At 49.8% G+C, this 22,711-nt stretch overlaps 1 protein-coding gene and 1 long non-coding RNA gene across 11 annotated transcripts in view; one reads left to right on the forward strand and one right to left on the reverse strand.

Annotated features, from left to right (window-relative positions):
* The window catches only part of ncoa2 (nuclear receptor coactivator 2), an 83,737-nt gene that overhangs the window by 18,226 nt on the left and 42,800 nt on the right, over positions 1-22,711 (reverse strand). For 9 of the 10 annotated variants that reach the window (XM_064333054.1, XM_064333052.1, XM_064333057.1 and 6 more), the window contains 9 exons: positions 19,098-19,205; positions 17,620-17,792; positions 13,596-13,699; positions 11,054-11,231; positions 10,400-10,585; positions 8,095-8,196; positions 7,337-7,477; positions 6,790-6,937; positions 4,254-5,526 (listed from right to left, as the gene is read on the reverse strand). In XM_064333054.1, coding sequence (XP_064189124.1) covers positions 4,254-5,526; positions 6,790-6,937; positions 7,337-7,477; positions 8,095-8,196; positions 10,400-10,585; positions 11,054-11,231; positions 13,596-13,699; positions 17,620-17,792; positions 19,098-19,186 — 2,394 coding nt within the window. In that variant the 5' untranslated portion in view covers positions 19,187-19,205. Of the gene's footprint in view, positions 1-4,253; positions 5,527-6,789; positions 6,938-7,336; positions 7,478-8,094; positions 8,197-10,399; positions 10,586-11,053; positions 11,232-13,595; positions 13,700-17,619; positions 17,793-19,097; positions 19,206-19,300; positions 20,287-22,711 lie in introns of those variants that run through there. The other variant, XM_064333058.1, reaches the window with a different exon arrangement.
* Positions 330-13,684, forward strand: LOC135253586 (uncharacterized). The gene is made up of 3 exons (XR_010329657.1): positions 330-620; positions 11,157-11,320; positions 13,547-13,684. It is a non-coding gene; the product is annotated as an uncharacterized LOC135253586 (long non-coding RNA).

Consider the following 22,711-nt stretch of genomic DNA (forward strand, 5'->3'; position numbering starts at 1 on the left):
ACCGCTTATGGAGCATACTAGGAGCTTTTTCCTTTTTAATTAATTAGAGAATAACATTCCTTACCATTAACATGCAAACCAGAACATTTTAAACCAACTTGATTTAACCCAACAAGAATAAAACATTTTCAGTAAAATCGTCGTCTGCACGCTTCGGTATCTAGTGGTAAATTTCAGTTGTTAGTTTGTTTTCATGCCGATTAAAAAGTAAGGAAACGCTGTTCATACGCGCAATATGAATAATGGGAAAACAACACTAATGAGGTCATGGATGATGTAAGGCTACAAAGCGCTCGCACCGTCTGTCTCTCTGTGCTCTGCCAGGGAGACCTGCTGCTGATTATTTACTGCTCCTCTCTCCTATTTCAGGCCTGCGGCGCGTCACTTTTCCTGTGCGGGGAAAGTTGTCCAATTGAAGAGCGGCTAAGGAAACTATAGCCATTCGCCGGCCGGCTGAAGCGAGAGTTCAACCCGGCCCAGCAGCGGAATGCTGGGAAACAAGGAGGGAGTGAAACTGGCCTCGTCTTCCCCAGCGGGCTACGTGGGCCAATACACGGGCGACCGTCTCGCAAATTCCCCGCCGTTTTTCAATCGGGTGCAATTTCTCATGCTTTTTGAGGGTGAGCAATTTCATTTACTTCAGGTTTTTAAATTGAACATTGCCAGCTACTGTCTGCCATTTGCGGTCAGTTTAAGGGTTGTTGGTTATTGCTTCAAAGCTGGAAGCGCTTAAAATATGGAATTTAGCGCGCCTCTGAGGAAGGCAAAGGCTATTTTGGCTGTGCATACGAATTAAGGTTTGTACTGCATTTTTGTTACTCCGGCAGAGTGACAAATTATCGTAGGCCTATGCTATGCAATCTGACTCAATAGCCTACTGGCCCGTTAATTCCTGCAAGCCACCGGGGGGCTCAATAAAATATCCTTAAATTGGGAGGCTGGCTGGGTAAACAGGGAAAGGTCTTCCCGTTAATGAAACGCTGCTCGCGCTGGCGCACCTGTCCCTGCCACCGCGGAGAGAAGGATTCCAGGAATGGAGAAAACGCGGTTATTAAAGAGCTGTGGCGCGGCCGACCGGCCCCTGCCTCTGATGTGGGGATCGTGCCCTGCTGTCTTTAATAAAACTTACAGACTGCTACTACAGGCTCCCTGAGGTACAGTCGTGGGCCTGTGCGCACCAGGACCGCGTCTTTCGCTGCACTTTGATTTCTCATTTATTTCTGTTTAAACTATCAATAATTCAGCCTTAAAACAAAGAGGGAAGAGCAGAATTGAAACCGACCAAGGGATTTTACACTACGCCAACGAGAGATTTCACAACCGGAAAACGAAGCCGGTCCGTAGGGCCTACTACTTCAAAGGCACTTATTATTAAGTTAAGGCTTACTTAATGGTTCACTAGTGTCCACTTTGGCAGCAGAGCGAAAATGAGCATATTTAGATAATTTAAGGAACATTTCACTGCCATTAAAAACAGTATCAGTAAATGCCTCATTACTTAAAATATTTGAATGCTTTAATCTTTATCCAAGAGTAGAACCTGACATCCCGCTTTTAGTATATTAGTATAATTAAAGCATAGCAAGCGGAGTAAAACGTGCGCTTATTTGATCGTTCTGCTCGTTCTTGCACTACCACATGCCTCTACTCAAGCCTCCACTTTCATCACTTATACTCAACTACCCACAACCCCCTGCTCTCTGCCCAGGTCCCATACTGTCAACAACTCCTGGCTTCTAGCCCCTAAATCCACTACCCACAACCCCCTGCACTCAGCCCTTATACTGGACTACTCAAGTCCCCATTCCTCCATTGCAGATTCCTGTGCTCTGGCAGCGGTGGACATGTGGTGCTGGTGACAGTGGCGGTGGCATATGGCTCATGATTTTTGCATGACTACAGAGTGTGCATCGCCCTGCTGTGTTCAGGGCTTCCTTTTTAATCATGGCCTGTTTCAGCCTGCTTAAAACCCAGGCCAGGCATGCACAGATCTGCTTCCAGACTCTCATTTCTTTAATATTCAGTATCACCACCTGCAGAACCTTTAGACGTTGGAGAGGAGTTTTTTCCTAGGTAAACGGTGTAGCAAAAACAGTTATGTAAATGTTATGTAAACACTGACATCATCACCACCTCCAACCACAGTGGTAGCTCAGGCAGTCCTTTTGACAGTGCCAAGACAAAGAATCAACCATGCGAAATGTGGGTTAGCATTGAGGCACACTGACCTGGCTTTTCCCAGGTAACCACAACAAACACCAGCCCAGCACTGGATAGGGAAACCTCGACTGTCTGAATTTGTTGACTGTAGGCATTTCTACTGAGTTTCAACATTTGGCATCAACTGGCAGTTTTTGGGGCACAATTTTGGCAACTGAATAAATATCCATTTTTGACAACTTTGACACTTTTCTAAAAATAAATAAAAATATAATCAAAAACGATTAATAATAATACTAATAATGAATAGCTTTCATAGCTACAAATGCCAGTTCTACTTTGGAGAAAGAAAATAACTAAACAGAATGCAATAACCAAACGTGTTTTTGGAAGACAAAAGAGTTTTGGGAGCAAAGTACTGAATATGAAAACCGATTAAGTGGTTTTTACTGGCTACCTCAGCTATGAAGGTTTTATGCAACAGTTAACAAACTGCATCAGAGCATGTTGGAGGGGATCAACTATTTGATATTCATCAGAAAATATTTAAGACATACACAAAGGTTTTATTTGGCTTGTCCTTTGGAAGTCTCTGTTGATGACAGACAGAATCTTTACTAGTAAATGTAGCTTTGGAAAAATAAAAATATCCCTATATTTAAAACTTGCTTAATTATTTGTATAAAATAATTAATACAGCAGGAATTGGTGTTGAATAAAGATGCATTTATAACAAACCCCAATAAACTGTAATTTGCAGTTGCATATGTACAGTTTACACTTTATTTACATTTTCGGTATCATGTCAATATTTTAGCTGCTAGAGATTTTTTAAATGGCCCTTGGCTAGGTTTTTAAACGCCCTGCACAAAGCCTGATTACAGTTTAATAATATTTGTCCTCTAAGGCTGCTCCAGTGCCTCTCGCAATACTGGAGACAGCTTCTTTCATTCCAGAGCATTGTTGGTGTTAGCACGGTCGATTCCAAAATCTGCCAACATCTGCCAACACTGTCCTTCAGACATGGGTGTGCTTCACTCTTGTATTACCTGGCAATTTCAAAGTTCTCCAAATGCGCTCTTCCTGCCAGACCTGATTTGAGCTCTGTGCCAAACCTGGATAGTCAAGCTGGGCAGTGCATTTGAGATCAGATATCCTCTATGCCCTATGCATGCTTTCTATACGCACAGCATTTCTAAATTTCTATGCACATCAGAGGTCTCAATGTTCTCCATTACAGCCCACCAAAAAAAAAAAAGGTCTGACCAGTGCAGGGGGCCTGGATTGCCTGTCAAGTTCTGACTGGCCAGATGGTTCGAGGCTGAAGCAGCCAATGATTTCATTAACACCCGAGCTACAGGAAGGTAACAAAGGCAATTATGAAGCAAGTTGAAGGCTGTGCCGACTGTGGGAACAACGTGTCCTGGAGACCGTTTCTCAGTAATCATTAAGAGCCTTTTTACACTGCGTCTCACCGACTGCAGAATTCGCTCATCGCAACAGCCGCGATCCTGTTGAAACATGTTCTAAATGAGAGCGGTCGCGCTGAAATTCCTATCCCTTTTTTTTTTAGAAAGTCAGAGAAATTGTCAGAATATTAATCTGAGTTTGAGTTCCGGTCCAAACTCAACCGCTAAAAAAAAATACTATCACACTGAAAACAATGCAGAATTCTGCAGGAAATATTCTTTTCAAATTTCTGCAACAAAGAGTTGAGTCCTCAAGCTAGTTTTTGAAAATTACTGCATAACAATAGAGCAAATTGTGAGAAAACCATTGAGACATCATTCACAGATTTAAACGTATCATGTCTTCAAAACATTTTTGGTAGCCAAGCCAACAATAAGCTGTGCTCCAAAGCTACTTTGCACCGATTAATGGAGCAATTTAGGGATTTGGGATATGTGTAGTCAACTGGAATTTGGCTACTTACTCTTATTTGACAAAGAAACTAACCAATCTTTCCAGTGAGATCCATTTCCAAGTGTTCATTTTGAGTACTGAGCAGTTCTAGAATATGGCATCTTCTCACTCACATTCATAGCTCATCTTGCCTCTGCTACAAATTCAGAGAAGCTGGATTTTGCGCTCACCTGCTCCGATCTGTCGTAGCCGCTGTCCTGCTTCTCCGTCTTCACCGTGGCCAGCTTCGAGCCGTCAATCTTGCTTTCCGCCGGCTCCATCTTGATGCCCTTGTCCTGCAGGCTGGTGTCGTCCTTGTCCAGGAGGTAGCGCAGCAGGGCGTTGTCCTTCTTTTTGGGGCTGGCGGGCTCCTGCTTGGCGGCCAGCTCGGCGACGGCGGTCATGCCGCCCGGCGCGTCCTGGGCCGGGTCCTTGCCCGTGGCTTCGGCGGTCAGCTTGGCCAGGTCCACCGGGGAGGTGCTGTTCTGCAGCAGTCTGTGCAAGATCTTATGCTTCTCCTTCAGCGACGTGGCCTGGCTCCCGGGCCCCCCGGGGCCCTGGTTGGGCGCCGCCCCGCCCGCCGCCGCCGCCGGGTCCTTGCACCCGGGGTCCCCCCCGGGGGCGGCCGCGGGCGAGGACGGCTCCATCTGCTCCGACTTGGTGGTGAGCAGCTGCAGGAGCTTGGTGTGGCCCTTGCTGTCGTGGAGGCGGCTCTGGGCCTCGCCGGGGTCCCCCCCGCCGAACTGGCCCAGGCTGTTCTCCTTGTCCTCCTTCTGGTCCCCGCAGGCCTCGTCCTGGGCCTGCTCGGGGGCCGCCTGGTCCCCGTAGGGCCCCAGGGACTCCTTGAAGTCTGTTGAGCTGTTCATCTTGGCCATGGCCGCCACGTTCCCGGGGGAGCCCATCATCTTCCTGTCGGGGGAGCCCAGGGACGGGCCCAGGGTGACTCTGTGGCACTCGCTGAGGGCCTGGAGCGCGTTGAGCGAGCTGCTGGTGTAAGTATGGCTGTTTCCTGTGCTGCCGCACATGCCCCCCGCGGGGGAGTGCAGGCTTCCTGCCGGGGAGAACTGGGCCGGGGGCACCCGCGGGCTGCCGGCCATGCCGGGGCTCACGCGGTGCCGCGGCGACAGCATGGAGCCCGGCTGGCCCGGGCCGCTCTGAGACGGGCTGTTCATCTTGAGTGCATAGTTGCTACCCTGAGGAGTGGCCGGCTGCATGCCGGGGGCGTGGTTCATGGGCCCCTGGCACCCGAACCTGTAGCCCTGCGCCTGGCCCACCCCCGCCGGCGGCTCCTTGGGGCCGGCCGCGGCAGGGAAGCTGGTGTTGCTGCTGACGGTCGTGTCCTGGCCCTGGACCCCCGTGGGCATGCCGCCCTGGGTGGGCGGGGTCATCGACATGACCGCGTTCAGCGGCTTCCCCATCGCCTGGCCGGCCATTTCCTGGTTCATCCCGCCGACCGTCTGCTCCCTGGGGAGAGCCCAATCACACGCACACAGACACACACACTGAGGCGTTAGCACACATCAGCTCGAGAGATTTGCAGGACTGTGGGCCGACTGGACAAAGACTTGTTAGCTACGATGCAAAGCAGAGAAACTCAAGTTGCTGCCATTTCCTCTTCCCTGCCTTCCAGAGGCAATGACAGCCAGTAAAGGGAAAATCTAAAGGAAAAACAATTAAGGCCCCCCTGCATTACACCAGTGTACTGCTGACTAACAAACCCTGAGAGAGAGTGTGGGCTGTCTTAACATGAGCTGAAGGCTGCAGCCTGCTGAATCTTTGTTTCCAAATTAAGGTTCTGGCCTCTCTTTCACCAGAGCGGTTGTTTCTTGGCAAACTTCACTAATCCTGGCAGTAAATCTTTCACGCGTTTGACCCTGCTGACAGCTACCTGTAGCTGAATTAAGCCACATGTTTACACAGGTAATACAAGTACACAGTCTGAATAAAAGAACGCCGTCGTTCCGTTTCAGACGTTCCTGCGGCAAAGTGAAATCACGCTGGGTTAGAGATCACCGTTATCTCAGGACGACCTGAAAGCTCAGGGTCCCCCCATTTTAACTTTGGCCAGCTGACCCCAGCGGCGCGAACAAGCTCTCCGCTCGGCACGTCGACGTCGTTGACTTGACTCGCGGCGTAGCTGTCCGGAAAAAAGCGAGGCTTGGGCGGCATCAAAGAAACCCACAAACAAAGGCTGCGATTGTGCGCAATGAGCGAGGGAATGGGTGTGATTATTCTTTGAGAAACGGGCGGGCCCCGGGACCCGGGCCCCCAGTGAACCGGCTCGCCGCTCGCTGTTTATCCACTTCCCTGCGCTCCCTTCCCCAACAGTCCCCTCATTGTGTCCTACGGAGGCCGGCCCCGTTCCTCCTTTCCCCTGGAGACGCATTCTGAGCGCGCTCATGCGTTCATCTGTGCGTGCCGCCTGCATGTGGCGCCCTGTACGCGCGGGGCAATTAATAACGCTCTGTACGTACGGGGCAATTAATAACGCTCTGTACGTACGGGGCAATTAATAACGCACAGTATGCATGGGGCAATTAATAAGAGCTGAGGAAATGTGGACACCCACACGCACAGGAGTGCACACACAGGCAAACAGGCGTATACGTGCACACGAAGGAACACAGGCAAATAAGAGTGACGGACGCATGCGGATGCACGAAGGTGAACGCGTGCGACCTGCGCCGCTGTGCGCAGGCTCGCGCAGGCGAAACGCGCGCGTCGTACCTCTGCAGGATGTGCAGGGACATGTACAGCTGCGGCTCGTTGGTGGCCGGAGACCGCACCAGCTTGCTCTTGGTGTGGGCCGACACGATGGTGCCGTCGGACAGGGAGAAGCGGTAGATGGGGCTGTAGGCTTGGCCCAGCCTCAGAACTGTGGATGGGGGAGGACGGGGGGGGGGGGGGGGAGGACGGGGTGAAAGGGTTTTAAAAACACACTTTATTTGGCATGACCTGCACAGACCCTAAGAAAAACAGCACATGCTCCCGAGCATCGCACTCCTACCCTGAGTTCACATGCTCATGTGTGTCTCTTTCCACTGCTGAACAGGCCATAATTTAACAAACTGCTCACGGACAATAAGCGAAACCCAAATGCAATATTTCTCTATTGCTCCATTCCCATGGAATTTACTCAGAGCAAACATGCTACTCTGACTACAGCAGAAGTTCACTCATTCACACTCCAAAAGCCCAGAGGTTTCCAGGTTTATCTGGAGCTGTATCATCTCTTGGAAGCAGCCCCCGCCTTGGGAAGCTTTTCGGGTCTCACCTTCCTGCTGATGCCTCTTGGCGAAGGACATTTCGCCGTCGTTCTGGAGGTGGAACCTCTGGATGCACCTCCGCACCAGGTCCTCCCAGCCCGGCTTCATGGAGGCTCTCAGCAGGCTGGTGTCCAGCGAGGTGATCTTGCCTACGGTGACACGTACACAAGTGGGCGGAGAGAACGACGCGGACCCGCCCCCTTTTCCCCTGCTGAGACCTCTGAGGTGTCGTCGCCAGCAGTAAGCCTATCCTCTCATGACCGCCTAACGTTGACAGTAACGGTGGGGCACAAACCCTGCGTAAGGAGTTGAACAGACACAGGCCTGGCACGGCTCCACGAGGTGTCATGGCACACGAGAAAAGGATAAATTCTCTCTGAGCTCAAGCGCAAACAGCGCCTCTGTGTTCACGCGGAGCGTCAAAGCCCGGTTAACAAACAGACCTGCGAGTTTCTGTTCAGCTGCATTCCAGTGGAAAAGCACACAGCACGCCAGCTCTTTGAACATGCTTTTATACCTCAGAGAAAGCACAAAGTGCTACATCCAAGGGGGGGCGGGGGGGTCTGACTAAGACATAATGTGCGCCATGAACGTGTGACATTATAGCGCCAGGTGATTTATGTTTCAGAAGTTCCCTACTTCTGAACTAAGTTTAACCAGAAACGGCAACTTGCTGAAGGCTCTGAAATGCCCCGGCCAGTTTAATCTCCAGGGATGAACAGGAGAAGGAGATGGAGACGGGACGTGACCGCAGTGCGACCCTTACCTTGCAGATCCTGCCTGGTGGTGAAGCTCTCGTGGGCCGGGAGCATGGGCCTCTCTTTCATGGGAACTCTCCGCGCCACGCAGATCAAACAGGACTGGAAATCTGGGGTACAAGGGGGGTGGATTCACACATTGGATCATGCAGGGTCAAGAGCAGACTCACATATACATGGATCACAAAATGCATATTGCTTCTGTGGTCTAGGCTAGTGGTACCTACTGTCAATATGCGGCTCACACAAGCTTCTCCCATTTTACCTTTAGAAAAGCTAACATTTCATCCAAGGCGAAAATCTTTAAAATTCTGGAAAATCTCCATACCTCTATGCTCATTCATGGAGAATTAATTATATTAGGCTAGAGGGATTAAGCATCTGTGCTTGTTTTATTCTTCATTTTTTTTCTATTTATTTATTTCTGAGAAATGTGAAAGGTAGGTATAGGCTCCAGTCTTCATGTTTATGTCTGGAGTGCATGTACAGTGGTGTACATGTATGCATTGTGACTTTGGTAAAAAAAAAAAAAATGAATAAAAGATAATTACGGATGTGCAGGGATCATCGGGAGGGGGGAATTCAAAGACACACATGTATCAACTGTGGGGGGAAAAGTCATTTCAGACTGGCACAGTTTCAGTAGGTGTCCCAACTTTTAGCCCCCAGGCAGCTAAAACAAAGGCGTGAAGGACAGATGATGGAAGGCTCCTTCTTAAACGGGTGTGGTTACAGCGCTAATACTTCCTGCGGTGCCCCTCACCTGGTGAGTGATCCCAGGCCCCAGGTTGACAGTGATAATCCTTCATCCCTGACAGGGGGACTCGCACCATGTGACCCAGCGCAAGCCCAGGGCTACTCTGGGAGCCCGCAAGGCCTCCTCTCCCTGGAGGCCTACTCACGGAGAAACACGCTTCTCCCGCGAACCTACGCTGGGTCCCCCGGGCGGCCCGCCCGCGCCTCGAACCCGCCCGCCGGCGCGAGGCGAGGCTCTTTCCGCAGCCTTTTTTAATCTCGCTCCACGCTCGATCGCCATATGCCTGTCAGCACGATCGCAGCACTCTGACGCTTGGCCCTCTTCCTAAACGGCTTCAAAGGCAGGCGCGGGGGCCGGGAGAGTACCTGGCACGCGGACAGGCGGGACGGGCCAGAGAGGGAGAACTTTACTCCCGCGTCTTTTTTTCGGTTACGCTACCAGAGTGACGGGGAGAGGGGGAGGGGGGGGGGGGGCATAATGACCGGCTGCCATTAAATGATTTTCTCTGCCGGTACCGAGGCTCGTAGAACGCTAACGTGCTGCCTTGTCGGAGGACGGCGGGGAGACGGACGGAGGGGGAACCTGGACACGTGACCTGAGGGCCCGGTCTCCGTGCCACGTCCTCACCCTCATCCTTGGCTGTCTGACAGCACGGCGGCTGCCGCCAAGGCGCAGTCACAATCCAACTCCATCCATTGGCAGAGCGGTCCTAAAATTAGGCAGCTGAACTCTCTGTGACACGAGTAAGGACACTGACCTGGGGAAACGCAGACGGACGGAAGCTTCCGGAGTTCAGAAACAGTTTTCAGGGCAGCGGGCGCACTAATGTGGCTTTAACACAAAAGGCCTGTTTGTGTTTTCTCTCTCCCGATAACCAGAACGAAAACGTACCAGAACTTTTTTTTAACCGTGACACCAAACATTCACACTGATGCTCTTGTGCTCTCAGATACCACAAGTCATTCATTTTGACTTGGGATTAATGGACACGTGAAACCAAAAAGTCTGCTTGATGTATCAACACTGAGAGGTGAAACTGAACAGACATTGGTGTGCCTTTCAGTCCAAGTCAAAATGAATGACTTTGCATGAAGTTTTATTCTATATTCTTTATTTTACTTTTTATGAAAATTTTGACAAACATTTCTTAACCATTAAAAGTAAGGCTTACATCTCCATTGTCTGTTGGATTGTCTGAGAGTGGCTTTATTCAAAATACAAGGAAAACCGGGATTCTAAATACATGTTGTAATGTCTATTTGTCCATTGTCCTGTACTCTTCAAAAGGTAGCCAGCTATCAGATGTAAAAAAAAAAAATTTGGCTTGATGCATAAGTGTATGTTAATGAATACCAACCCAAGGCAATTACCACCTGAGAAAAGTGCACACCTGTACTGCATGTGTCTTTGGTCAACCTTTGATTAATACCTACCGAACTAGCGAGTAAACTCATTAGCTCTGACCTTCACATATGGCCCTGCCTCAACTGTGTGTGGCACACTACCGCCGCTCGTGTGGGTCGGAGTCTCGCGGTTACTTCCTGGTATCACCTCACCTTCTCCCTCTTCCTTGATGGACTTTGGTTCTGACACGGCGAAGCACTGCATGGTCTCGTACTTCTGCTGGGCCTCGTGGTCGTGCGCCTCCTCGTCCGCCTCGCCGTGCGGGTTCACCAGCATGCGGCAGTTGAACGTGTGGCTGTTCCGCCGGGGGTTCTCGCTGGACCAGGGCACGCCGTTCACTGGAGGCACAGGGAGAGGGGAGGCGGAGCTTCAGCCCAAACGACCCGGCACAGGGGAAACGCCCGCCCCTTACCCGAATCCCTCCCTGCGACCCGCTGCAGTTGGCGTCTGGGAGAAGCTCCTTTTAAAACGCCCTCGCCAGCATGGCCTCTCCCTGCAGCCCCCCCCTCGCCCCACCTAGAGAAGCCGCATCATTCCTCATTGATAAGCCTCCATATCTAGGACACGGGCCCCGCTAATTATTTCCACAGAGGCTTTTCAGACAGATAGACAAACAGCCTCAATTTGAACTCGCCGATTCTACACAGCGCGCTCAGGAGGAACTTTCCATGTCACGCGTTAGCGGCAGGTGGGCGGAGGGGTGAGAGGCTGCAGGAGGGAACAGTGAGGGTGGAGACTGGGGGGTGGGGTGGAGGGTAGGGTGGGGGTGGGCACGGGGGCTTTATCGGTGGAGTGTTGGGTCTCACCCAGCGACTTGGGCAGCAGGTTCTTGATGAACTCGGCGTGGTCACCCACGTGCAGGACGCTGTACACGCTGGTGTTCATCAGCTCCTCCTGGTTGTACCGCAGGTACTGCGTCACGTTCTCCGACACGAAAACGATGTTCCCCTCCATGTTCACCACGAAGAAGAACCCGTCCAAGGCCTGCGTGGGGGACCGCAGAGACGAGCGAGAGGACGGAATCAAGGGAGAGCAGAATAAAATCATGCTTTCATTAGACACTTATACCTAGGGTAAGGATACTCTTTTTTATTTATTTTATTTATCTAAGTGTTTTTACAGCACTTGAATTCCAAAGCTTTTGAACAAACCCCATCCACTATATTGCCACGATTTATTTTCCATTTGAACTACAATTCAGTAAATTTACTCCTCGGTTCCCATCATCCGCCATGAACTAATTAGCGCCAGGAAAAAGGAAAAGAAAAAAAAAAAGGGAAAAGGAGCGGTCTCATCGCAGCCTGTTAGCAGCCTATTAAAAAGCGCTCCGCTGAACACCGCTGCTTAGTGTGACAGCCAGGCGAACTGGAACAGCTGCTCACCCTCGTTCCAAATGCAGATGAGAGACCGCGGGAGCGGTATCTGTAAAAAATCTGGGTAGCTCCGCGTCTCCCGTCCGCCGCGGCGCGACAGACCCTGGTCTACGAGAGCGCCGCTTGGTTGCGTGTGACAAGGGCAATATTTGCGAGTCTTAATTGAAAGCATACAGCCCCAAGTCAGCCATTACGTACAAGATGGTGCCAATTAGCTCATCAAATGGCGCCGCTCCCTGCGGGCCTTTCAATCACAATAAAAAGCCTACATATGTTTTAAGACACGGCTGTTTGTGCCAAAATCGCTCTCCTTCGCCGGGACGAGAGGGAACGAGAGTGTATCGGTTACGGGGACTCGCCTCGAAAACTGGCACCAAAAGCGAGTTAAGGAAGCCCCGCTCTCTCTCTCTCCGGTCTCACCGGATACCGCAGCGGCCCGCTAAGAGGCACAGACCCTCTCCGGATCTCCTCCGTGAAATGAAACCCGAGTGCAAACGGAGGGGCGAAGGCCGCCTGAAACGCGCGGAGCGAGCTCTGGATTCTGGAACGTTCTCCGCAGGAGATCCGCTGGGGCGAATCGAGGCGCACGCGACGAAGGCAGAAATCACGCGTGGCGAGCGGACCTTTGGTTAGCGGCGCTTACGCTGTGGCGTTAGCCGCCGCGGCCCCCTTTAAGCCCGGCTGATCTTCCCCACGTGCACCGCCGCACGAATTAACGCGGGCTGGACCGCACACTCGCGGTTACGCTGGGCCCCGAGTCCACAGACGGTTAGGAAGTGTAACTTTATCTGGCACCTGGGCGTCCCCATTGCAGTGTGCTGGGGCGAGGTCGTTATTCTCCGCGCCAAACGCGCGCGCTCGAACCGCTCCCCCCCGGCGTCACCGCTCCGGCGCGGCTAAACAACGGGCTTCTTCACCGCCAGCGGCCGTGTGCCGTTTAGACGAGGGGTTTGACGGCGGCTGTCCGTTCGCCCGCTCAGCGGCTGCGAAAGGGCCACTTAGCAGACGGCTTACGGAGGCCCGGAGCCAAAGGGCCAAAGGGCAGACGGGCACATTTCTTCGTAGTGGCCTTTTGTTACAGACGCTTTTTAAAAAAAATGTTTTTTAGATTAGCACTTCCGCCGCCTTTCTGCGCGCGACGCAAACTGACGCCCCCCACCCCCCCACCCCCCCTTTCACATTTTCAGAGAGATAAGAAATCGCGAGACTCGGGTTATATTTAGAATCTGCTGCGTGTCCACGCGGTGACGTCGGCCTCTGAAGAAGCTATAAATATTCAGTGACAAGACGGAGTAGACAGCGGACGGGCGGAGCGCGGCGAGCCGGGGACTGAAAGGCTGGACTCGTCCCGCGGCCTCGGCTCCCCGCGCCTCCGTTAGCCGCCGGCACTTCATTTCCCCTCAATGAAACAACAAAGCCAGCGCGCGGCGCTCTGATTTACAACCACTCCGCGCAAATAAACAGTTTTGATGTTTTATTATGCAAACGCCCCTTAATTGGAGTTCCCCCCCCACCCCCCCCACCCCATATTTAGTTAACTCCCGGGGAATGGAGCATGCATGAAATGCTGCTTTCAGTTCAAAGGAATGAGTGAGAAAACTGCCTGTGCAGTCAAAGCGCAACTTAGCCGGAATTCTCCTGACGGGGGTTTTTTTTTTCTATTTTGAATGAATCATTGTCGACATTGTTTTCAGTCGAGTTTGCTCTTCCATTCATAAAGGATCTGGAATCACGTTGCGGCCAAGAAGGAATGCAAACACATTCCATAATTAAATAACACTGAAAATGTGGACACACATACACTAGAACACACGTGGAACCGACTCTAGTGGACGCAATGCATGGATTCCCCCGTCCACCCTGTGCATGTGTGTGTATGTGTGTGTGTGTGTGTGCATGCCTGTACCTGTCTCACACTCTTTCTAGAACACGTTACAGCTGCACCAGTGCAGGACCGTGACGCAGCAGCACCCACCTCAAGCATCATCGGTCCGAGGGCATCTTTGTCAATCACGCTTTGGCCTGTCGACGAGACGTCAGCCTTCTGCACCTCCTCTTCATTGGCTGCAGCAGCTTTCTCTGCGCGAAAACAGTAGACACACGTCTGACGTGCTGCTTTTCCCAAAATATTAAAATGGCAGCCGTGACAAACGCATGAGGCAGAGATGAACAGGCTGAGAAACGTGCTGAAGTAAAAAAATAAAAATAATAATAAACTGCTTCCTCCAATTCCCAGGGTAATTTATTCCAATTCGCTAGATGAACACAGAAACACTGGGTAAAGGGTTAACATGGTGAAGAACACAAATAAGGGCTACAATGGATGTAATTAACTTAATTACCTTGAGCAGGGCACACAGTCCTTGAGTAAGAATAATGATCGCATAGGCACACAGCAAAAATGATTTAAATTTCTAATCCAGCGCTTTCAGAAAACTACTCCGATCAAATGATTTATTTTAGATTACTCATTTTCAGCAATCAAAACACTGTCTACGTATTCATAGTAGTAAGAAGACACCGCAGTAAACTCCCTCCTTTCATGGGTCTGAGTGACAAAGCCTCCTCTATTGTGAATTGTTAAGATGCGTTGCTATGGCGCGCACCCAAGAACTTAGCAACGGGCAATGTGAAAGGTCACCCCGAACGAGCCCGTCCGAAACCGCCGCCCTGCCTGCAGCGGCCGCGAGATGGACGGCGCCGTCGCCACGGGGACGGTCCCCACGTGAGGACAGCAGACCAGTCACACTTTGGAACTTTCTGGAAACTCCATTTCAGTACCTCAGACCCACAAGCAAGTGAAGCAAACGGCTGGAAGCGATTTGTAAATGCATTCTATAAAATGACAAGGCCGTTGGGTAAGGCATAGTGCAGAGGACTCTGGCAGGTCCTCTTTCACCCCTCTGACTGCGGGACTTGCGGCGTGTGGTAGGAGGGTGAGGAAGAGGCTACTGTAAGAAAGCAGTCTGCCGTAAGGCCTCTAGCCAGGGCCCACCCTGACCCTGTGTTCCCTACCAGACTCTTCACACGACCAACAGTCATTCTATCATCTGCCCAGGCAGGAAAAACAGCTCATCAGCTCACAGTGGACTGGTCTTCATGTGACAAAAGCGTAGTATGTAATCAGTACGCCTCCACACTTTCGAAATTTTTGTAAAATAAAAATAAACAGCAATCTGCTTTTGATAATTTTATAACTTGGGTGAACAGTCACATGCATTAGTAAACCCTTAGTCACGACTCACGAGAAAGACAATTTTCGCACAGCAGTCAACGGCGTTGTTCTCACTTTGCACGGCTAGACCTCAACATTCTCTAAATATATTCCGCAAACAGTGGAGCAGACAGCCGCTTTCTCCAGCGGTGCTTTGTTAATTAACAGACTCGTACGCACGGAGCAGCCGGGCCCCGGTGCCAGCAGGTAGTGTGAAATGCGCCGGAGACTGTGGGATGGAGCGAAACGCAGGAGCGAAACGCAGGCGCGATGCTAACACGTCGCACCGCGCTACAACGGAAAGGTTGGCCCTTCCGCGGCGTGGAGCGCGCGGCACAGTCCGCTTCATTAGGACACGATCTGCGCCTGTGTGTGTGTGTGTGCGTGCTCACACTCCTTCTCCTGCGTGTGTGTGTGTGTGTGTGTGTGTGTGTGTGTGCAGGGTGCAGACTGTATGAAAGGAGGGGGTCAGCCCCTTCCTCTGCTCTGCAAATGTGTTTCTTTTTAACATTAATGTTGTACTTATCACCAGGCTTCTGCCGTCTCCAGCAGCGCATGGTAAACCAGCACAGCTGCGCTCTCATAAGCATGATCACTCACGACCCGCTCAGAGAGAGAGAGAGAGAGAGAGAGAGAGAGATCTACTGTGGTTGATTATTGTTATCACTACGCTTTAGCAATATGTATTTTTAAATATGTCATGCCAATAAAGCATTTGAATTTGAATTTGAGAGATAGAGAGACTGAGGGAGAGAGAGAGAGAGAAAGGGGAAGAGAGAGGGAGAGAGAGAGAGGGGGAGGGGGAGAGAGAGAGAGACACACACAGAAAGAGAGAGAGAGAAAGAGAGAGAGGGAGGGAGAGAGACAGAGAGAGAGGGAGGGAGAGAGAGCACAGGCCTGCTGCTCCCACACTGAGCCAGGGAGTCATGTCTCCGCCCCCCCCCCCCACCTCCACCCTCGCCCCCGACACACAGCCCTAACTCAGCCCCGTGTCCCCGCTAGTGCCGCGGCTCCCAGCCAATCCGGCCCGAGCCCGTACGCACTGAGTGCATTTAGCCTTCCTGCGCACCGCTTTCTGACTCATGTGCAGCCATTTACTAAAATTCACAGTTACACTCCCTACAATATGCAACGCTACCCTTTCATTACAACACCCATCCAATTTTTCACATCTTCAGCAGCTTAAATATGCATGCAGAGTCTGCATGTGCTAATTAGTCTATCTCCGCTATCTGAAATGGCATTCAACTCATTTGTATTTAGAATAATTTGCTCAGGATGCTGAACACTCTAGTTTCAGGACATATTGTATTTCAGGATATATGTCTGAAGTAATCCTATATTTATGAGATTGGGGTCAAATGTGGAAGATAAGACCTTCCACTGCATGTAAAGATGCTTGTCACTGACATTAAAGCAGAGATGAGGTTACTGTTCATATATTAACATACATAATGCAGCCAAGACTTGGAAAAGCTAAATGTTTGCATACAAGGTATGTGCGTATGACAGAGAAACTGAATTCATTTGGGAAAAAGCCCAGAATTACCTTCAGTACGAACATATTATTACCGGTCACAGCTTTCAAGATTAACAGAGATCCACTAACAATAAATCTGTAGATTAAAAACCGACTGAAATCATGATGTTTGGCACAAAATCAACTTAAAAAAGGGCCTTTATTGTGCATGAGAGTACAATGTCTGTGTCCTCTCCATGGTCTGAAGACTCTCCTTCTGAAAGGAACAAGATGTGCTTGCAGCTTTCAGAGGATAAACAAGCCCTGTGGAATTCACACTACGGGTCACGTTCGACAACACACAAACAAACCTATTTACCCAAAGTTGGTCGATGTACAAACACAATTATGCCGATCTCCGAACGGCACCCGGATGCGTAGCGCGAGGCGGAGGATAGCCGGGGGGGGGGGGGGGGTGTAATTCCTCCGTCGCCGAGCGACAGACAGCAGCCACTACTCCGCGCGCTGCGAATCGCATTGCTCACCATTACATAACCCCTGTCCAGTGAATCACAAACAACCTACATCACCGGCCTGACTCATCTCTTAACGTCTGTGTTCCAAGTCCCTGCCTCCAGGCAAGCCGACATCAAACCCAATACCCCCCCCCCCACCCCACCCCACCCCCACGTCCACCTCATGGGAAATTTTAAACCTAGGAAGACGCTACCGTTCTCGCCGAGTCACTGCAAATGAAATCAAAAAGGGCTGGGGGGAAAAAAAAACAACAACAAACAAAACGACAACAGCCACGCTTCCCTCAGCCAAAAGCCGCGGCGAATGGGAATGTTGTTACAGCAGCGTCTGTGAAGGCGGGAGGAGTGACCTGTGTCTGTAAAGGGCAGTCGCAGAGAGGGGCGTGCGCGTAGCGGAACGTGGCGTACCGGAGCCCGCGCGTTACACAACACAGCGCCCCCGCGGCTCGGAGCAGCCCACTACGCTACGCTGCCTGTCCTGGCCTTTATTTACAGGCTCAGATGTAGCCCGGGTCTGAGGACCGGCGGAGCGCCTTTTCCAGGCCTCCCTGCCCGTGACCTGGCCGAAAGACGGCGGGAGACGGGGTCACGTCGCGGGTCGCGCTCGTGAAAGGACTCCAGCCACACCCGAGCGAGCGCCCGTTTCTCAGACCGCCAAACTACAGATAGCCAGCGACTGAAGTGGTGTTCCGCTTCTGTCACTGTCACAGGACAACGCAAGCTTAAACGATCAGATCCAGAACATGTTAAATAAAATAAAGGGGCGGGGGGGGGGGGGGCGCGCACTTACCTTGCTCTTTTATTTGACGAATCTGTTTCACAGTTTCTTTTAAGATTGCACATTTGTCAGGCTTGACATTGAAGTTGTCAATATCGTTGAAGTTTGCGAAGATCAACTCGGCAAGTTCTTCTATGTATTTATTTTCATGCTCGCGGTTTCGTTTCTCAGTGCTTCGTTTAGGGCTGTGGAGACAGAGGAAATCACTGTGTAAGACGACGCTGGGGCACATGTGGCTGGTACCCCATTAAAATGATTGCTTGTTTCACGCTCTTCGTTTTGCGGCTCAAAGTCAAAACAAGGGCAACAGGCACCAATATATTTTAAGATCATAAAAACGAGTTTACTCATTTCATAGTTTGAGACACAATCTCTTTAGCCTCAGCAAACTGATATATCACACACTTCATGGATACAGCAAAGGAGGTGGTTCTGAATAGCACACTTAATATTGTGGTAAGTAAAATTCTTTCACAGTTTTTAGGTTGTCATATTTTCAAGGCATATAACTTCCAGGATGTCATATTTTCAAGGCGTATAACCTCTTGCTTTATATGTGTAAGTAGGTCCAATCAAAGAGGACAAGTGACAGCAGATCAGATGTAGATGAGGAGTTGCTGTTGAATGCGAGAACCCCACCTTGTGAGACTATTCAGATTCACGTTACGTGCTTATGGAAAGTATCCGAGCCCTAAAAAGGTAGGACGCCGATGAACTACATCAAGCTCCACCTATTTAACGGGGCTCTGGGTGCCGCCATGTCACCTTGACACAGGCGGACAAGGGGTTCCACCTGCAGGTCTTGCCGGATCAAGGTCGCCCTCGCATTTTCGTTCTCGCTACCTCAGCACTCGCGGGGAGCGGCGTCGATACGGACGACGCGCAAAACTTTCCGATTCAAAGGCGTTCCAGTCCCTAGGCTAGCCTACGAGGTGATCAAGTAGAGGGCTTTATTTAGAAATGTTCCTCACAGCGCTCTGCACATGGTGTACCCAACGCTTTAGTCAATGACTTTCAAACACTTTTTAAGCCGAGTCGACTAAAGCCAGTGGCTGTTGACACGACGACTGCTTTATGGATGCGTTTCTGTTTGGATTTATTAACTCAACAAATAGAGACACCGATGTTACCTGTTTTTTTCCCTCTTACTTAATAATATAATAAAGACCTAATCCTGCTCTGGGATGCCTGAATGCAGTCATCTCCTAAGCCAGTGATCTTTGTTCCTGGTCCCGACGGGGGTCGGCTGCAGGGTCGGCTGGTTCTGTTTCTACTCAGAGCTTAATTGATCAATGAAAGCAGTTGACTACACAGTTAACTCACCTCACCCCGATTCTCGGGTCTGAATCGGTTGGGGATATTACGGCGAAAACAAAAACCAGCAGACCACACCTCTCCAGGACCAGGAATGAAGATCACTGTCCTAAGCCATGACCTGGACCTTAGACCAAAGCCGCTGCTATACTGCAGAACAGGATGCAGCTCCTCACCTGGGTCCCAGGAGATCTGAGGGACATTCTTTGCGCTTCCGAGACTCCGCCCTGGCGGGGTCAGAGGTATTTTCACCCACGCCACTCATCTTCAACGCATATCAGCAACTGCAGGAAACAGGAAAACACACAGCTTTTATAAGGACTACTCACTCAGAGCACACCGGAAAGTGTAAATAAAAATAAACATGGTGTAGATGTACCGGATACACTTCACGTTTTGGTCTTTGGGAACAGTCCAGTGGTCGCCCTGGTTCAGACCTGAACTGCAATCTTCATTGCGAGCGGTTTAACATTCGCAAGATTCCACAGAAAGTTATTTCAGTAAACCATCAAGGGTCATTATCAGGAAATATAAACGTAAGATTTAGGGGACGAGGCATCTGAAAACGGAGCAGAGGAAAGAATTCAATTATTTTCTGTGATAGACGGGGCCTCCAGAGAGGACGAAATGAGGGCACAGCAGGCCAGATCCAACTCGCAACGCTCCCTGCACAAGAACATACCAGACGACACACGCAAGTTACACTGCAATAAATACACTGAGTGAACATTTTCCATGCTACCCAGATTGTGTGTCCAGTTCCACAGACATACATACTTTTCTCTGAAAGATTTTATCCGTATATTTATATCACTCGTCAAGCACAAATTGAGTAAAGAACAGCTGAGCAAGCAGTTTCATGCTACAGTCCAGAGACACGTCTGTCAATTATTCAATTTTTCAGTTTCCTTTTCAGACTGAGATGCATGACCTTTGACCTCGCTGGAAAGGGTGAGCGATAACTCTTCACGTGCCACGGCACAGTATTCCCCACAGTGGCCCAGGATACGCTGCTACCCAGCAGACCCATCATCAAGACCCTCACGTCAGGGGGAGCCGACCTTCCACTGCATTAAATTAACAATAATCAATTAATGCAAAGGAAATGGCTTTTTAATAATTGACACCAAGGTAAAAGGAGCCCTCTGCAGGCACTGGCGTAATGGGTAATGGGCTTTGAGCAGATCATTATAAATGAAATTTATTTTATTTATCCATCGTGCTGCATTTTGGACAGGACAGTGCAGTTAAGGGAATGACATTCCTGTCTATAATGTGAAATCCATCTTCGCAGGAGCACATCGCAAAGCTGACATTCCAAGGAAAACAACACAGAGGACACGAGAGGCCTCTAACGGAATCTGCACGCAGATGAAAGACTCCCCCACAATCCATTTTGCTTTCTCCATGATATTAAACGCTGAAATGTTCCTCGTGCTTTGCAATGTCAACCCCTGCCCAGCCCATCTAATAACCACTAGAAAAAAAGATTTACGGTTCAAAAAAAACTGCAGGAGGCAAAAAAAGGCGTAATTTCTAGAGACAATCATCCGTGAGTTCCCACAATGCCGCTGTGTTCCAGCAGCGTTGCGTTACGCGGAGCGGGCGGGAGCCACAGCCGTGTGCTGCGTCACCTCCGCCCCCGCGTCTTGTTCCGACCCGTCAGCTGGTTCGGTGACGTCGTGTCGTCGGCGCGATAATTAAGCGCCCGTGTCCTCGCCGCGTTTTTCCCTTCGGCACGTTGCGCCGGACGGGCGGCCGCGGCGTCCCGCGTTACGCAACGCGGAGCGGCCTCCTTTCGCCACCGCGTTTCAGCGAGGCGGCGGCCGGGATCCCCGCTGGATTGCTGTGGCCTATTTAAGCCCCGACCGGCAAGGCGGCGCAAATCAAAGGCAGCCGAGGCTGCGGGGGGAAACAAATAAATAAATAAAGCAAACATATTTAACGATCGACGCTCCACAGGCTATTTAATTTACCCTCTGATGGAGATTGACTGCTGGTTCTAATCCTCCATTTTAGGTCTGATAGATGAAACATGGCAAAAAACGAATCCTGAGACAAGCTTTATATACCCGAGGCTTCTAAATTTGTGTTTCACTTTATGGTCTGTTCAGTAGCATCGGAAATGACTGACATTTACTTCCTAAAAGGATCGGGCCAGACAAAAGAGTGAACTGATGTCAAAAGCATGGTTTCGCTGGAAGTAAAGATGATAAATGCTGCAACCATGGTTTCCTTGAATATGCACTGCAGTGAGGAGATGGTACCTCATCAAAAATACCAAACGCCGTCCTGAATCAAAAATGTTGGTTATGTAAAGTAGATTCAAATATTGAGCTAATGACACACTTCAATCTGAAGTGAAACACACTAGATTGGATGGGTGCATTCATTTCATTAACTAATTCTCTCTGGAAGGAATCTGTTCCAGTAAAATATGTATGCACTTATCTGTCGTACAGGCTAGACACATGCAGTGCAGTGAAAGAGCATTTGCCCTCTTCATGATTTCCTCTATTATTGAATATTTGTCACACTGAATGGTTTCAGATCTTTAGACAAAATGTAATTAGAAAAAAAAAAACGGAAAACACAAATTATTATGCATTTCATGAAAAACATTATCAAACATCCACATCACCCAGGTGAGGAAGTAATTTCCCTCTTAGTTACTCAATCAGCCAATTAACCTAATATATTTGACAGATTCAGCTGGCAGGCTTGACTACAGCCAGCCCTATTGAATCTAAACCAGAGTGAAGTAGTCAACCCAAAGTTTCTATGAGCACACCATGCCACAATCAAAATAATATTCTAAAAAAAAAAAAGCTGTTGAAACATATCAGTCTAGACAGCGTTACAAAGCCATTTCTAAGGCTCTTGGACTGCATCAAACCACAGTGAGAACCTTTATCCCCAAATGGAGAACACTTGGAATATTAGTGAATCTCCCCAGGAGTGGCCAGCCTACCAAAATTTCTCCAAGGGCGCAGCGACAACTCAACCAGGAAGTCACAAAAGATCCCAGAAGACCATCCAATCCTCAGCTATGGTCAGTGTTCACAACTATGCAATAAGAAAGAAACTGAGAAAAAATGGGATTCATGGGAGAGCAGCAATGCGGAAACTACTGCTAACGAAGAGAAACATCGTTGCCTATTTGCAAAAAAGCACCTGGATGATCCCCAAGCCTTTTAATGTTCTATGGACAGAGAAGTCAAAAGCTGAACTTTTTAGATGACACTGGTCCCATTAGGTCTGGCAAAAAGCAAATACAGCATAAGAACATCATACCAACATACACGATGGTGGTAATGTGATGGTATGGGGACTCTTTGAAATGAGCAGGTCATGCTCAAAAACATAATTTGTCTGAATTAAAGTAGTTCTGCAAGAAAGAGTGGTCTAAAAGTCCTCCACAGCAATGTGTAAGACTGATACCAATTTATAGGAAGCATTTGGGTACAGTTATTGGGTACAGTATACTTTCCATTTGAGGAAAGTTCTTGCCTGCTTTTTACGTGATTTCAAGAAAAGAGAACCAAGCGATTCTGTGGGTTGGGAGCATGATGGAGGTCATAATGACCTTAGGAAAGCCGTGTTGTATACTGGGATTACGGTTTCTGTGACACTAGTCCTTTGGAGAAGCGAACCATGAAGCAAATGCAAGGCAGTTATTACGAGGTGTTGAATCCGATTGGCTGCCGCTGCCCGCACCGTCACCTTGAGAAAATGGCGCCTGCAATAAGAGCCACCAAACCACCTTGATGTCATACACGTCTCAATGACA

The sequence above is a fragment of the Anguilla rostrata genome, chromosome 4, assembly GCF_018555375.3.
Source record: "Anguilla rostrata isolate EN2019 chromosome 4, ASM1855537v3, whole genome shotgun sequence".
Taxonomy (NCBI): domain Eukaryota; kingdom Metazoa; phylum Chordata; class Actinopteri; order Anguilliformes; family Anguillidae; genus Anguilla; species Anguilla rostrata.